At 47.5% G+C, this 16,912-nt stretch overlaps 1 protein-coding gene across 1 annotated transcript in view; it reads left to right on the top strand.

Moving 5' to 3' along the window:
* ABCA1 (ATP binding cassette subfamily A member 1) overlaps nucleotides 1–16,912 on the top strand; it is a 706,841-nt gene that overhangs the window by 521,604 nt on the left and 168,325 nt on the right. Inside the window, 1 exon segment of the mRNA XM_030194329.1 lies at nucleotides 15,889–16,012. Within this exon segment, the coding sequence (XP_030050189.1) occupies nucleotides 15,889–16,012 (124 nt within the window).

The raw sequence follows: 16,912 nt of genomic DNA, 5'->3' as shown, positions 1-16,912 counted from the left end.
AAACTCCTCACCTCGTCGGTGTGACTTGCGGTAGCAGCAGCGCTTCAGCGTGCATGTTGCTCAGTGATTTTCACTCAGCCTTTTCTCTCTCTCAGCTCTCAGAGAGAGAAAAGGCTGAGTGAAAATCGCTGAGCAACATGCACGCTGAAGCGCTGCTGCTACCGCGAGTCACACCAATGAGGTGAGGAGTTTTAAAATTCCGACGGAGGGAGAGAGGGGTGTGTGCCTGTAACAGAGAGAGGGAGGGAGGGAGGGTGCCTGTAACGGAGGGAGGAAGGGGGGTGCCTGTAACGGAGGGAGGGGGGCCTATAACTATTTTTTGGACTATAAGATGCACTTTTTTTTTCCTCCAAATTTGGGAGGAAAACCTAGGTGCGTCTTATGGTCCGGTGCGTCTTATAGTCTGAAAAATATGGTACCTGGGGAGCTCAGTAAATATAGCTGCTGACAGGTTATAAAATATAACTGCTGACAGGGCTTCAGTAAATAGATCTTTCTATCTCCACTCCCTGGCTGATACTAAAGAAAAATCCAGTACCTTCTGGCTAGATTTGAACTCCAGGCTAATCAAAGCCCAGAGCACCAACTTTGAAAGTATCTGGCCAATGGTATTTCAAATTGCCTTTTCATAAGCTTAAACTGGAAAAGAGCAAGTAGTTTTCTGCAAGAGCTTTAAAATAGAGACCTGCACGGGAAAGGGGTTCGCAGGAATCCCATGAAACCTGCAGGGTTCCAATGGAGACAGAAACAGCTCCTGTGGGGTTCCCGCAGGGATGGAAACAATTCCTGCAGGGTTCCTGTGAAAGTGTAAGCTGCATCTGCACCAGCCTCTCGCTAGTTCCAAGTTATTTGAGTGCTGCCTCCTGCTCGTCCTCCTTGCTTTAACAGCACAGATGCAGGAAGTCTTCCTTTAAGGAGGTGGTAGAGACACAAATAGTGACAGAATTCAAAAAGGCGTGGGATGAACACAGAGGATCTCTAATTAGAAAATGGAAGTTATAAAAAATCTGGACTTAAATGGCTGCATGTGTGTGGATGTGTCGAGTGATGCTTAGATGGCGACTCTGGTTGTGATGAACTAGGGCCGATATCGGGCAGATATGGTCTTTGTCTCATATATGGCAATCTGGTTTAGGATGGGCTGGAAAGGGCTTAGACAGCAACTTCACAGGCTGGAACATGAGGACAGTGCTGGATAGACTTTTACGGTCTGTGTCCCACAAATGAGAAGACGAATAGGCTGGACTGGAGTGGGCTTCAATGGCAACCCCAGCAGTTGGAACCTGAGGATAGGGCCGGGCAAACTTCTATGATCTATGTCCCAGAAACACCAAAGAGAGACCATAATCAAGTATATAATATTCTCCAAGGACAAGCAGGCTGCTTGTTCTCACGACTGGGTTGACGTCCACGGCAGCCCCCACCAACCGGAACAAAACTTTGCGAGTGGTCCCGCACGCAGGGCACGCCCACCGCGCATGAGCGGCCATCTTCCCGCCCGTGCGCGACCGTTCCCGCTCAGTCTTTTCTTTTCCGCGCTGGAGAGAGCCGCGTTCGTCTCTCTCTCTCTGTCAGCCCCGGAAACCGGATCTCGCTTTCGCCGCGAGATTTTCTTCGTGTGTTTTTTTCTTCGCTTCTTTGTTTTATTTTGTAAAAAAAAAAAACGAGAAGAACTTGTTTTCCCTCGTCTTTTTAGCGGGGGCGTCTCGGCCGCGCGATCGATTTATTTTTCGAGGTGTGAAATTTACCGCCACCAACGACGACTTTGACTTCGCCGACGCGATTTTTCCGTCGATGTCCTCGAAGGTCCCGAGTGGATTTAAGAAGTGTGGTCGGTGCGGCCGGCATATCTCGCAGACCGACACTCACGCTTGGTGCCTCCAGTGCCTCGGGCCGGAGCACGATACCAAGCCAGTTTATGGAAACGGACACAGGTGGCGAGGCAAGTTCTACGGGACCGTCTTTTTGGAACTTGCGCCAGCCCCTCGACGTCGACTTCGACGGCATCGGTATCGACGGCCGGATCTTCGGTACCGGTACCGATGTCCATGAAATCGGCACCGACCCCAGGAATACAGGTCCCGTCGGCCCGCCGGTCTTCCGGAGACGGCAGGGGTGAGCGGCCGCGTGGGCAGTCGGCCCCGGTCACTCCCTCTACCCAGGGCCCTCGGGACCGATCCCTCGAGGCCAAGGGGGATCTACCTCCTCCTCTTCAGTACCGCTGAGCGCCGATGACGGGCACCGGAAAAAGACAAAAAAGCACCTTCATCGGTCGCCCACGGCGCATATGGCTCCCGGCTCCAGAGACGATTCGACGCCGAGGAAGCGGCAGCGCCGAGAGGAGCGGTCCCCCTCTGTAGTAGAGGTATCGTCACGTCAGGGTGCCAGCACTTCGGTGCCGTCTCCTGGACCCGAACAGCTTCCGGCACCGACACCTCTACCGGCCCCCTCGCCTTTCCCGACAGCGGGCCTGGACAAGTGCCTCCGAGCCATCCTTCCGGGGATCCTGGAAGGGCTGCTGCGCCAGACTGTGCCGGCGCCGGGGGTGCTTGCACCCTCGGCGCCGTTGATGGAGGCGCCGGCATGCTCTAGCCTGGTGCCGACCGCCACGCAGGTGGAGTCCCCGTCGATGGAGGGAGCTTCATCCCCACCGGCGCGGGAGTCCACCGCTCGACGACGCCACCGAGGACTCGGTGCCTCGAAGTCGAGCCGAGCCCGGTTGAGGTCTGAGCTACAGGAGCTCATGTCCGACACCGAGGAAGAGGCCTCATGGGGGGAGGAGGAGGACCCCAGATATTTCTCCTCAGAGGAGTCTGTGGGCCTTCCCTCCGACCCCACTCTTTCACCAGAGAGGAAGCTCTCGCCACCTGAGAGCCTCTCCTTTGCCTCCTTCGTCAGGGATATGTCGATCTGCATTCCCTTCCCCGTGGTCTCTGTGGATGAGCCGAGGGCTGAGATGCTCGAGGTCCTCGACTATCCATCACCACCTAGAGAGTCCTCCACGGTACCGTTGCACAATGTCCTCAAAGAGACACTGCTTCGGAACTGGTTGAGACCGTTATCTAATCCCACCATCCCCAAGAAAGCGGAGTCCCAATACAGGATCCACAGAGTTAATGCGGCCTCAATTGCCTCATGACTCGGCGGTCGTGGACTCTGCTCTCAAGAGGACATGGAGTTCGTGGGATATCGCCTCGACGCCCCCGGGGTGGGAGTCTCGCACTCTGGACTCATTTGGGAGGAAGGCCTACCAATCTTCAATGCTCGTGACCCGCATACAGTCCTACCAGCTCTACACGAGCATACACATGCGGAATAATGTGAAGCAACTGGCGGACCTGGTTGACAAGCTCCCCCCCGGAGCAGTCCAGGCCTTTTCAGGAGGTGGTCAGGCAGCTGAAGGCGTGCAGAAAGTTCCTGTCCAGGGGTATATATGACACCTGTGATGTGGCATCTCGTGCTGCGGCCCAAGGTATAGTGATGCGCAGGCTCTCATGGCTGCGTGCCTCTGACCTGGACAACCGCACCCAGCAGCGGCTGGCCGATGTCCCTTGCCGGGGGATAATATTTTTGGTGAGAAGGTCGAGCAGTTGGTGGACCAACTACATCAGCGGGAAACCGCCCTCGACAAACTCTCCCACCGGGCGCCTTCAGCATCCACCTCAGCAGGTGGACGTTTTCCCTGGCCGGGGACGGGTTTTTGACTGGATCCATGGGAACATAGCCGCCATCAAAGTGTCCGTGCCGGACGATCTGCCAGTCGGGGGGAGGTTAAAACTTTTTCACCAAAGGTGGCCTCTAATAACCTCCGACCAGTGGGTTCTCCAAATAGTGCGGTGCGGATACGCCCTGAATTTGGCCTCCCCTCCACCAAATTGTCCTCCGGGAGCCCAATCCTTCAGCTCCCAGCACAAGCAGGTACTTGCAGAGGAACTCTCCGCCCTTCTCAGCGCCAATGCGGTCGAGCCTTTGCCACACGGGCAGGAAGGGCAGGGATTCTATTCCAGGTACTTCCTTGTGGAAAAGAAAACGGGGGATGCGCCCCATCCTAGACCTGAGAGGCCTGAACAAATACCTGGTCAAAGAGAAGTTCAGGATGCTTTCCTTGGGCACCCTTCTGCCAATGATTCAGAAAAACGATTGGCTATGTTCCCTGGATTTAAAGGACGCATACACTCACATCCCGATACTGCCAGCTCACAGACAGTATCTCAGATTCCGCCTGGGGACACGGCACTTTCAGTATTGTGTGCTACCCTTTGGGCTCGCCTCTGCCCCACGGGTGTTCACGAAGTGGCTCGTGGTGGTGGCGGCGTATCTACGCAAGCTGGGAGTGCACGTGTTCCCATATCTCGACGATTGGCTGGTCAAGAACACCTCGGAGGCAGGAGCTCTCCAGTCCATGCAGTGCACTATTCACCTCCTGGAGCTGCTGGGGTTTGTGATAAATTACCCAAAGTCCCATCTCCAGCCAGTCCAATCTCTGGAATTCATAGGAGCTCTGCTGAATTCTCAGACGGCTCAGGCCTTTCTTCCCGAAGCGAGGGCCCACAACCTCCTGTCCCTCGCTTCCCAGACCAGAGCGTCTCAGCAGGTCACAGCTCGGCAGATGTTGAGACTCCTAGGTCATATGGCCTCCACAGTTCATGTGACTCCCATGGCTCATCTTCACATGAGATCTGCTCAATGGACCCTAGCTTCCCAGTGGTGCCAGGTCACCGGGAATCTAGAAGATGTCATCTGCCTCTCCATCAGTTGCCGCACTTCACTGCACTGGTGGACCATTCGGACCAATTTGACCCTGGGACGCCCATTCCAAATTCCACAGCCCACGAAAGTGCTAACGACGGATGCATCTCGCCTGGGGTGGGGAGCTCATGTCGATGGGCTTCACACCCAGGGTCTGTGGTCCCTCCAGGAAAAAGATCTTCAGATCAACCTCCTGGAGCTCCGAGCGGTCTGGAACGCACAGAAGGCTTTCAGAGATCGGCTGTCTTGTCAAATTATCCAAATTCGGACAGACAATCAGGTTGCAATGTATTACATCAACAAGCAGGGGGGCACCAGATCTCGCCCCCTGTGCCAGGAAGCCGTCGGGATGTGGCGTTGGGCTTGCCAGTTTGGCATGCTTCTCCAAGCCACATACCTGGCAGGTGTAAACAACAGTCTGGCCGACAGACTGAGCAGAGTCATGCAACCGCACGAGTGGTCGCTCCATTCCAGAGTGGTACGCAAGATCTTCCGAGAGTGGGGCACTCCCTCGGTGGACCTTTTCGCCTCTCAGACCAACCACAAGCTGCCTCTGTTCTGTTCCAGACTACAGGCCCACTGCAGACTAGCGTCGGATGCCTTTCTCCTCCATTGGGGGACCGGCCTCCTGTATGCTTATCCTCCCATACCTTTGGTGGGGAAGACCTTACTGAAGCTCAAGCAAGACCACGGCACCATGATTCTGATAGCGCCCTTTTGGCCCCGCCAGATCTGGTTCCCTCTTCTTCTGGAGTTGTCCTCCGAAGAACCGTGGAGATTGGAGTGTTTTCCGACTCTCATTTCGCAGAACGACGGAGCGCTTCTGCACCCCAACCTTCAGTCTCTGGCTCTCACGGCCTGGATGTTGAGGGCATAGACTTTGCTGCGTTGGGTCTGTCTGAGGGTGTCTCCCGTGTCTTGCTTGCCTCTAGGAAGGATTCCACTAAAAAGAGTTACTTTTTCAAGTGGAGGAGGTTTGTCGTTTGGTGTGAGAGCAAGGCCCTAGAACCTCGTTCTTGTCCTGCACAGAACCTGCTTGAATACCTTCTGCACTTATCAGAGTCTGGCCTCAAGACCAACTCAGTAAGGAATCACCTTAGTGCAATTAGTGCTTACCATCTTCGTGTAGAGGGTAAAGCCATCTCTGGAGAGCCTTTAGTCGTTCGATTCATGAGAGGCTTGCTTTTGTCAAAGCCCCCTGTCAAGCCTCCTGCAGTGTCATGGGATCTCAACGTCGTCCTCACCCAGCTGATGAAACCTCCTTTTGAGCCACTGAATTCATGCCATCTGAAGTACTTGACCTGGAAGGTCATTTTCTTGGTGGCAGTTACTTCAGCTCGTAGGGTCAGTGAGCTTCAAGCCCTGGTAGCTCATGCTCCGTATACTAAATTTCATCATAACAGAGTAGTGCTCCGCACTCACCCTAAGTTCCTGCCAAAGGTGGTGTCGGAGTTCCATCTTAACCAGTCAATTGTCTTGCCAACATTCTTTCCCAGACCGCATACCCGCCCTGCTGAACGTCAGTTGCACACATTGGACTGCAAGCGAGCGTTGGCCTTCTATTTGGAGCGGACACAGCCCCACAGACAGTCCGCCCAATTGTTTGTTTCTTTCGACCCCAACAGGAAAGGGGTCGCTGTCGGGAAACGCACCATCTCCAATTGGCTAGCAGATTGCATTTCCTTCACTTACGCCCAGGCTGGGCTGACTCTTGAGGGTCATGTCACGGCTCATAGTGTCAGAGCCATGGCAGCATCGGTGGCTCACTTGAAGTCAGCCACTATTGAAGAGATTTGCAAGGCTGCGACGTGGTCATCTGTCCACACATTCACATCACATTACTGCCTCCAGCAGGATACCCGACGCAACAGTCGGTTCGGGCAGTCGGTGCTGCAGAATCTGTTTGGGGTTTAAATCCAACTCCACCCTCCAGGACCCGAATTTATTCTGGTCAGGCTACACTCTCAGTTAGTTGTTCTTCGTAGGTCAATTTCTGTTATACCCTCGCCGTTGCGAGGTTCAATTGACCTGGGTTCTTGTATGTATGTATGTATGTATGAAAGCAGTGTGTAGGTTTTTTTTTTGTTTTCATAATTTTTTTTTATTGGTGTAAGCAGCACTGGGTGTGCAGCCAAACCTGCCCAATCTGACTCTCAGCAGCAGTACAATCAGGGAGCTGGTGTTGACTCTGTAAGCAGGCAAGAAGGGAAGCAAGGGATAGTCAGGCAAAGGAGAGAGTGAAGGGCTGCGTGTCTGCATGCTTGATGAGTGTGGGGGGGGGGGGGGGCTCTAGTGATGCTGCAGCTCTCCTCAGCCATCTGCAGCCGAGGGTATAATTTCAGTGGTAATGGGAAGGAAATAGCAGTACCGACAGCTCCTCACTACCCGTAAAAATTTCATCCTAAAGATAGGCGGTCCTTTCTGTGCATTGCTAGGAAAACAGCTATGCATCACTCTGAATGCACATTTGAATAGTGATTAGATCATTAACTTTGCATACAATTCTCATTAGCTGCTACCATGACAGGAAAAGAGTCCGCAGAACCCCTTTGTGCTCGCTAAACTGGCTAGAACTAGTATAAAAAGCACATTGCTGGCTCGTTAAGTTTTGTACATCTAGGCCTCAGTGACCAAATGTTTGGCACCTAACTTTAGGCGACCTTTCTTGAATTCACCACTAGGTGCCTAAAGGAGGAAGTTATCAATGTGGGCTGCCATTAAGATGAGTTATTTTACCACAACGCTTGCTATTTTAGCATAGGTCCCATTTTATGCAATGAGACCTAATTACTGTTAAACTCTGTTTAACAGTAAAGTAATCCATCTTAAAAATAGTCCACATTGATAACTTCCTCTCAAAATCAGTACCTTTGAAAATTGACTTAAATTTTGACTCCTAAAAAGTGAATGACTATAGGGGCAGAGTTAGGGTAGGGAAAATTGAGGTGCCAAGCAATCATTTTAAGTAGATGTAGTCCAAAGTGTTCCCTGTCTCCTGACCTGACTTTCAAAGAAAGACTACTGACCTTATTTAAGGGCAGCATTACATCCATCTGCTGAAATTCAAAATGCAGCCTGCTGACTCAGATTCTCTATGAGAGCCTCACTTCATTCCTTACCATTTTGGTGCAGGTGGGGCAGGAACAGTTGGAATTTCCCCTCCTTGGGGGTCCAGATACTGCATTTGCAATGGTGGTGGTAAGATTTGCAGACAGGGTGTGGCTTGCTGCGTTGACTTTGCAGGGGATGGGTGTACCTTTTGAGATGTAGTTAACTTTTGGAAGCTTACACAGATCACAAGATTAGTTGTCATCTGTGTTTAATCTTTTTTAATATTGATGAACTAGCAGTTAATTTGATTAATGCACTTTAATAAATTAGCATCTTTGGGGTAGGACAAGAAAGGTAACCACCCTGGGTGCCAAGCCCAGAGGGAGAAGGAGTGCCATGCTTTTCTTTTCAGTCAGTCTTTAAGTCTGTCAGCATGCAAACTCAAAAGGAAAAGTATTAGTAAATAGGGCCTAGTAATGTATGTTAACCATGGTAGCATATGCTATCAGGGAAACACATTTTAATAAATCTTAAGTTACAATTGCTGTTTATGTAATCCTGCTAAACAGATAAAGTTATTCAGGTAGTGACTTCTGATTCCACTCCCTCCTAAATGCATTAATAAAATGCCCAGTCAAAACTTTATGCGTTGGTGCAAAATTTTTAAAAGATAGGACTTGCAAAGTCACTACCTGATGCTAAGTGTTCTGATTCTGCCGGTTTGGCTGAGGGGGAGGGGGACGTCTCTTCTGATTGGCTGCCAGGGGTTGTGCTGACGTCAGGGGATAGTACTTTAGCCTGCAGCTGAAGAGTTTCTCTGCTTTTGCGTTACTTACTTGGTAGTAACAGGAAAGCCTGATAGGTTTCTCTCAGAACGTGCTCTAGGTTCTGACAGGGATCTGTGTTGTATTGGAGCATTATTTTCCTTCCCTCTGGGTTAGCTGCTGCTGTGTGTGTGTGTGTGCATAGCTCTGTAATCAGGGTCAGCTGCTCATTTGTTTAGTGGGGGCTGGGCATTGCTCAGCCTCCCGGGCTCTGGGCTGAGTGAGAGCTTCTCCTTTGTTTGTTTGGATTTCTCTTCCCAGTGTCCCGGCCTGCTGGCTCAGTGAGTTTAACCCTTTGTGTACTGTGTGTATTGTATTCCTGCCTCTGCCAGTGTGTTTGTTGGATGGGCCCCACTCCCTCTCGGGAGGGGAAGCGTTCTCTCTGATTGTTTGTTGATTTATGGCACTCTCTCTCTCTGCTGGCTCTACAAGCTTAACCCTTTGTGTTCCGTGTGCCTCTGTCTACAGTGGGTTTGAGGCAAAGGCTTTCTGCCTTCCTTTTGTGTCTGGGTCCTCTGGTTTCTGCCTGGGGCTCCTACCCTGGTGGGGGGGGGGGGTTGCTGTGTTAGTTCCCCTGTCCTGCGCTAGTCCCCTGCGTGGGCGTGGCCCGCTCTGGTCCTTTGTTTCCCCCTCTGCCCTATTGCTGGTGTTCAGCGCATGTCTGGCATCTTGGGGCCCTCTGGGTTCTTTCACCCCTCCCTGTGTGTGATTGGGTTCCAGTTCAGCCGTGAGGCTTGCACGAGTGGCTCTGTGTTTGTGGGTTCCGATTCGGCCGTGAGGCCTGCCTGTATGCCTATTTCCCTTCTTCCTGAGGGACTGTGGGGAGTAGCTTAGGGGGTATTGTGTAGCTGGGGTGTGCGGTGGTGGGTCGGTCTCCCCTTGGCCTGGGTCGGCGCCCTGCTGGCCAGGGCCCAAGGGCTCACGACCAACCCAACGGATTACACTAAGTGAATATGTTCTTGTAAATACTGACCTCTATGGCTTTTTTTCTCAGTTTGAATAATCTACAAAGCATTAATTCTAGACGGAGGCATTCCTATATAAAGGGCATTACAAAAAGTCTAGTCTCGTCGTAACCAAATACTACACAACCATCCGAAAATCATATGTTTTTTTAACATCAGTTTCAGTCTTGCAATCAATCTCAAATAATAAAAATATGACTGCATAACTTTACCCACCTGTTCTTGAAAAGACACATGGGAATCTAATATCACTCTTAAATTTCTCATTGATGATTTCACTGCTATTTGAGTTCCTTGCAACACAAATGTGAAATCTGGTAAAATATTCATCCTATTATCAATATAAGAATGTCAGTTTTCATCAAACTCAACAATAGCTTATAATCTTTCATCCAATTTCCAACTCGATTCATAAAAATATTAATCATATCAGGAACATCACCATCCAAAGTAATATTCCTACTCTAAAACTGTGCTTTTGGTTATCTCTTGTCTGCCCTTGTCTTTGCACTTATATCGTTCCTAAAAAGAGAGAGAGAGAGAAAAAAAGTGTTTTAAACTGCTCTGCAAATATTGTGATCTGACTGTGTGACCTGATTGTTTTCAAACTGCTTTATTGATATCTGCAAATCTGAATTGTTGTTTTCAAACTGCTTTATTGATATCTGAAAATCTGAAAAACTAGATTTCAGATTTCAAAACTGCCAGATAGTATTAGAACTCTCTTTCCTTGACTATAATTGTGCTGAACTCTCCCCATCCCCATCCCACCTGGCTTTCTGCAGACAATCTAAAACGATTAGGAGGGGCTAGTTTCTGTTGAGAGCTGGACAGCTTCAAAGTCCTCACTTGTCTCCTGCCTCCAGGAAACTCACTCAGATTGTTGCAGGAATTACCACTATTGTTAGCAGAATCTGTGGTACTTCAAGAGTCAAACACCACACACCAGAATGAGAGAGAAATCTTCTTTATTTGCCAGCAAACAAAGTAGGACATCAGCACTAGGTCTCTTCTGCTCTTTCTCAGCTCTCTGGATCCTGCGTCTCCTGTCTGTCCTCTCTCGTCTCAGCTCCTTCTTCTAATGTAAGCTGCTTCTGCTCCCAGTTATATAGGGTCCTAAGCCCTTCTGGCCCCCCTTTCTCACCAGATGGTAAAGAATAGATTGATTACCCTGCCTTGAACTAATTATTACTTACACATTACTTAAAAATATCAGTTACATAGGTTTGAGATATTTCCTAAACTGACCTATGACCTGGGGCCTCTCACACTAGACAATGTGGCACCTATCTCTTGCATTTTATTATTATTAAATTCTTAGGATCCCAGCTAACTTCATACTAACTGCTAACTGGACTCTGGCATTCATTAAGGGGTCAAGGGGCCAAGGGGCCAGTCTTGCTTAATAGCACACATACATTTATTACTTTCAGAATACCAGTCCTATACTTAGCTATAATTAATCAAGACTTTCCCTAACCTCTTTCACCTATTAGTTTCATACACAAAACTAGCTAGGACTGTGGATAATTCAAACCAGATGATGACCTCTTAAACTGCAGACAATCTCACTTGAAAAGTCAGCCACTGATGTAACACTGAATTGAAAAGATATTCTACATAGAAATAGAACTTATTAATTACACATAATAAAATATATTCTAAAATAAGCAGAAATCAGAATTCCTTATAAGACAAAATCTAAATCATCAAGAATATCTATATCTACTCTATCTTCTTCTAAACAGCATTAGCCTAATCCTTTAATCTGCCTGCAATATGCCTTGCTTGCTGATCCCCTCGAGATTGAATGGAATCCAGATGTGGTAAATAATACCCATCACTCAAAAAGGGACAAAGAAAGTTTCATTTCTCTCTGACCTTTCTAACCTCTAGTCTAGCAAAAGCTAGACTTCTGAGTAAATTAAACCCAGATGGCATTCCTTGCAGGACTGAAAAGTTAAACACCAAATTAATATGATTTCTTTGCCCAAGCTGCCTCAAGATAAGACTTGTGCTGGCTTTCTTCCTGGATATTCCTACTCTAAAACTGTGCTTTTGGACATTTATGGTGCATTTTGTAACCTTGTCTTCCCCTTATCCCATCCAGCTGTGTAGATAAGTGGCTTAATACAGTTCTAGAGATAGGTTTTACAGCAAACACATTCCACACGTTTTATATTTTAACCCACCCACCCCAAGACTTCCACTTCCTAAATAGCTTTCCTAAATACACTACTTATCACAAATTAACTCCACCCAAATACAAATCTCTCTGCCTGTGTGGCTGAAGAGTAAAGTAAATCTTGCATACTATTAACCCCATCATAGCATACCTATTCATACCCAATAAATCAGGATGACTCTTATTCTCTGTAATAATTGTGGTGCTTTAGTTTCAAGGCCAATCATCTGTCATCAGCTCGCTAGTTTAAAACAGGAGCTCAGTAAACTAAAGGAGGAATTAGATGCACTTAAAGCAGCTTCAAAGACTCCACAAAATCATACTGCACAGAATCAAACCAAATTCACACCACTTCCTCAAAGGATAAAACCACCAAAAAATAGATGGTTCACAGTAGGCTCAGGCAGACTTCGTTATGTGACACACAAGCATCGGCCCTCACAAGTGTTGCCCCTACAGAATTCTTTTGCGCCATTACAGCACTGTGATATTCCTGAAAATAGAACGGATGCAAAAGAAAAAGTAATGAAGGTGGAACAAAAAGATAGGAAGGTACCCAAAGGGTTAAGACACCCCCAAATCACTAATGTTGAAACACATACCAGGAAATGTAGATGGAATGCGATGACCACAAATGCTCGCAGTCTAAGCAATAAAGTCCATGACCTTCAAGCCCTGATGGTGGAGGCAGACTTAGACATTGTTGCAATCACAGAGACGTGGCTAAATGGTTCCCATGAATGGGATGCAAACATACCAGGCTATAATCTATTTAGGAAGGATAGAGAGGGTCAAAAAGGTGGAGGAGTAGCTCTGTATGTGAGAAATGATATCACAGCGACTGAAATGACAGGGACACGGGGAAAAGAAGAAACGATATGGATCACCTTAAAAAGAGATGATAGAACCTCAGTCCACGTGGGTGTTGTCTACAGACCCCCGACACAACTGGAGGAACTAGATAGGGATCTGATCGCAGATATTCAAAAGTTAGGAAAGAAGAGAGAGATGCTGTTGCTGGGAGATTTCAACCTGCCGGATGTAGATTGGAAGGTTCCGTCGGCGGAATCGGAGAGAAGTAGAGAGATCGTGGATGCTTTCCAAAGTGTTTTGCTCAGACAAATGGTGACGGAACCCACGAGGGAGGGAGTGACGCTGGATCTGATGCTCACAAATTGGGATAGCGTGTCAAATGTCCGAGTGGGTGCCCACCTGGGCAACAGTGACCATCAAACGGTTTGGTTTGATATGACGGCTGTAGTGGAGGGCGGCCACTCAAAACTCAAAGTCCTGGATTTCAAGCGTGCTGACTTTACTAAAATGGGGGAATACCTGAGGAAGGAGATGATGGGCTGGGAGGAAGTACAAGAAGTGGAAGGACAATGGTCAAGGCTGAAAGAAGCTATAAATAAGGCCATGAACCTTTATGTAAGGAAAGTAAATAAAAGCAAGAGAAAAAGGAAACCGATATGGTTCTCCAAACAAGTGGCTGAGAAAATAAAGGCTAAAGAGTTGGCGTTCCAGAAATACACAAAAACTCAAGAACAGGAACACGGGGAGGAATACCCGATGAAACTGAAAGAAGCCAAGAGAGAGATACGTCTGGCAAAAGCGCAAGCGGAAGAACAAATGGCTAGAAATGTAAGGAGGGGTGACAAAAATTTCTTCAGGTATATTAGTGAAAGGAGAATGACTAAAAGGGGGATTGTGGATTGTGAGACTGAAAGATACTGCGAACCGCTATGTAGATAGTGATGAAGAAAAAGCAAATTTGCTAAATAGATACTTCTGTTCCGTTTTCACAGAAGAAAACCCTGGAGCAGGACCGCGATGGACTGGAAAAAGTACAAATGAAAATGGAGTGGATACAGCATCATTTACAGAAGAGAGTGTGTATGAACAACTTGTAAAGCTAAAGGTGGACAAAGCCATGGAACCGGACAGGATCCACCCCAGGATATTGAGGGAGCTCAGAGAGGTTCTGACGAGTCCTCTTAAAGATTTGTTTAATAAATCCTTGGAGACGGGAGAGGTTCCGAGGGATTGGAGAACGACGGAGGTGGTCCCTCTTCACAAAGGTGGTGAAGCTGGAAACTACAGGCCGGTAAGCCTCACTTCGGTTATTGGAAAAGTAATGGAAGCGATGCTGAAGGAAAGGATAGTGAATTTCCTGGAAGCCAATAAGTTGCAAGATCTGAGACAACATGGTTTTACCAAAGGGAAATCGTGCCAGACGAATCTCATTGAGTTCTTTGATTGGGTGACAGGAGAATTGAATCAGGGACGAGCTATGGATGTAATCTACTTAGATTTCAGCAAAGCTTTTGACACGGTTCCCCACAAAAGGCTTTTAAATAAACTGGATGGGTTGCAGATAGGACCCGAAGTGGTGAACTGGATTAGGAACTGGTTGACGGACAGACGCCAGAGGGTGGTGGTGAATGGAGTTCGCTCAGAGGAGGGAAAGGTGAGAAGTGGAGTGTAAGGATCGGTGCTGGGGCCGATTCTGTTCAATATATTTGTGAGTGTACATTGCCGAAGAGTTAGAAGGTAAAGTTTGCCTATTTGCGGATGATACTAAGATCTGTAACAGAGTGGACACCCCGGAGGGAGTGGAAAACATGAAAAAGGATCTGAAGAAGCTAGAAGAATGGTCTACAGTTTGGCAATTAAAATTCAATGCCAAGAAATGCAAAGTGATGCACTTAGGGAATAGAAATCCACAGGAGACGTATGTGTTAGGCGGCGAGAGTCTGATAGGTACGGACGGGGAGAGGGATCTTGGGGTGATAGTATCTGAGGATTTGAAGGCGATGAAACAGTGTGACAAGGCGGTGGCTGTATCTAGAAGGTTGTTGGGCTGTATAGAGAGAGGTGTGACCAGCAGAAGAAAGGGAGTGTTGATGCCCCTGTATAAGTCGTTGGTGAGGCCCCATCTGGAGTGTTGTGTTCAGTTTTGGAGGCCGTATCTTGCTAAGGATGTAAAAAGAATCGAAGCGGTGCAAAAAAAAGCTACAAGAATGGTATGGGATTTGCGTTACAAGACGTATGAGGAGAGACTTGCTGACCTGAACATGTATACCCTGGAGGAAAGGAGAAACAGGGGTGATATGATACAGACGTTCAAATATTTGAAAGGTATTCATCCGCAAACGAACCTTTTCCGGAGATATGAAGGCGGTAGAACGAGAGGACATGAAATGAGATTGAAGGGGGGCAGACTCAAGAAAAATGTCAGGAAGTATTTATTCACGGAGAGAGTGGTGGATGCTTGGAATGCCCTCCCGCGGGAGGTGGTGGAGATGAAAACGGTAATGGAATTCAAACATGTGTGGGATAAACATAAAGGAATCCTGTTCAGAAGAAATGGATCCTCAGGAGCTTAGCCAAGATTGGATAACAGAGCCGGTAGTGGGAGGCGGGGCTGGTGGTTGGGAGGTGGGGATAGTGCTGGGCAGACTTACACGGTCTGTGCCAGAGCCGATGGTGGAAGGCGGGGATAGTGCTGGGCAGACTTGTACGGTCTGTGCCCTGAAAAAGACAGGTACAAATCAAGGTAAGGTATACACAAAAAAGTGGCACATTTCTTGGGCAGACTGGATGGACCTTGCAGGTCTTTTTCTGCCGTCATCTACTATGTTACTATGTAATAGGCAAAAAAACTGAACATCACCAGCATATATCCGATAACTAACTCTCAGCTCCTCAAAAATCTCACTCAAAGATGACATATACAGATTGAAAAGAGAACAAAAGTGCTAACTCCTGCGGTACATCCATAGAGTGTGAATACTGTGTTGAAACTTGATCTTTTACCCTTACTTGCATCATTCTATAATTCAAGAAAGAAATTACTGGTATACCACTCCATTTAAATCTATCTGTGAGAATTTCATTAGCATCACAGTATCAAATGCAGTTGAAACATCCAAAGAAATTATACAATAGTCTTTTCTTTCATCCATTCCGCTCTTAATCTTTTTATGCAGACAGTTGTGTAAATTAATTGCAGGTGTAAATAATGGCAAATCTTCTGTTTAAAATTTAGGCATGTACATGAAATGCCCAACGCTTTTTAAAACTGACCTCAGTGTCTTAACGCCTGCTTTTATAGAAATTGAACAATATTAATGATACATTGAAGATGGTGCTCCTGATTTTCCCTCACTTTTGCTTGGGCCGGGGACTGATAGATATGGTGAAGAATCAAGCCATGGCTGATGCCCTGGAACGCTTTGGTGAGTGTTTTCTCGTCGTGTGAGCGTATTTTTTCTTCTTTTTCATTCGGAGACTGGAAGTCATAACTCTCTCCGACCCCCATATATAGTGAAGGTGAATTGGTAACTTTGGGATCCTTTTACAAAGGTGCACTAGCGTTTTTAGCACATGCTAAACGTTAGAGACACCCATATATTTCTATGGGTGTCTCTAGTATTTACTGTGCACTAATCATTAGGACCCCTTTGTTATAATGTAAATCAGAGTTCAAAGGGATCAATATTGTGTTCATGTTACAACAAGCAAATTATGCTTAAGGTATATTTTTTTCAAAAGTGCATCAATTATAACCCTGTATAACTTGTTTATTATGAACAAAATAAGCTGGTAAGACAGAATTCCTATGAGAGAGGGAGCCTGTGGGCTGCAAACATTTGATGCCTCTGCTTTGGTAAACAGTAATTCCTTTGCATCTGCTCTAGACCATGTCCTAGCAGCAGATGGGGAGACTAAGAAATAACTGGGAGGTCCTCTTAAAAAAGCACGCTAGCGTTTTTAACAGGCATTATAAATAAGCATGTGCTAAACGCTAGAGATGCTCTAGTGTTTAGCATGCGCTAAAAATGCTACCACGCCTTCATAAAAGACCCCCTGAGTGATCGTCACATATAGTAGCCCTATGCAGGCAAGCTGGTAGGACAGAATTCCTGTGAGGAAGAGGGGAGGGAGCCTATGGGCTGCAAACATTTGATACCTCTGCTTTGGCAAACAGTAGTTAGGCACAGTGAGAGGCCAAGGGAAAAATCAGATGACTGATACAATACAGGAAGCTGAGGGAGATCTAAAACAGTACCTATGTTTAGAAATGTGTGCCTGTTTGCAGTACAGACATTTCTATTTAGCTAACTCTAGAAAAACAC

This window comes from Microcaecilia unicolor, chromosome 2, assembly GCF_901765095.1.
Source record: "Microcaecilia unicolor chromosome 2, aMicUni1.1, whole genome shotgun sequence".
NCBI lineage: Eukaryota > Metazoa > Chordata > Amphibia > Gymnophiona > Siphonopidae > Microcaecilia > Microcaecilia unicolor.
Note: the sequence above shows the minus strand (reverse complement) of the source record. Positions and strands in the feature narration are given on the sequence as shown.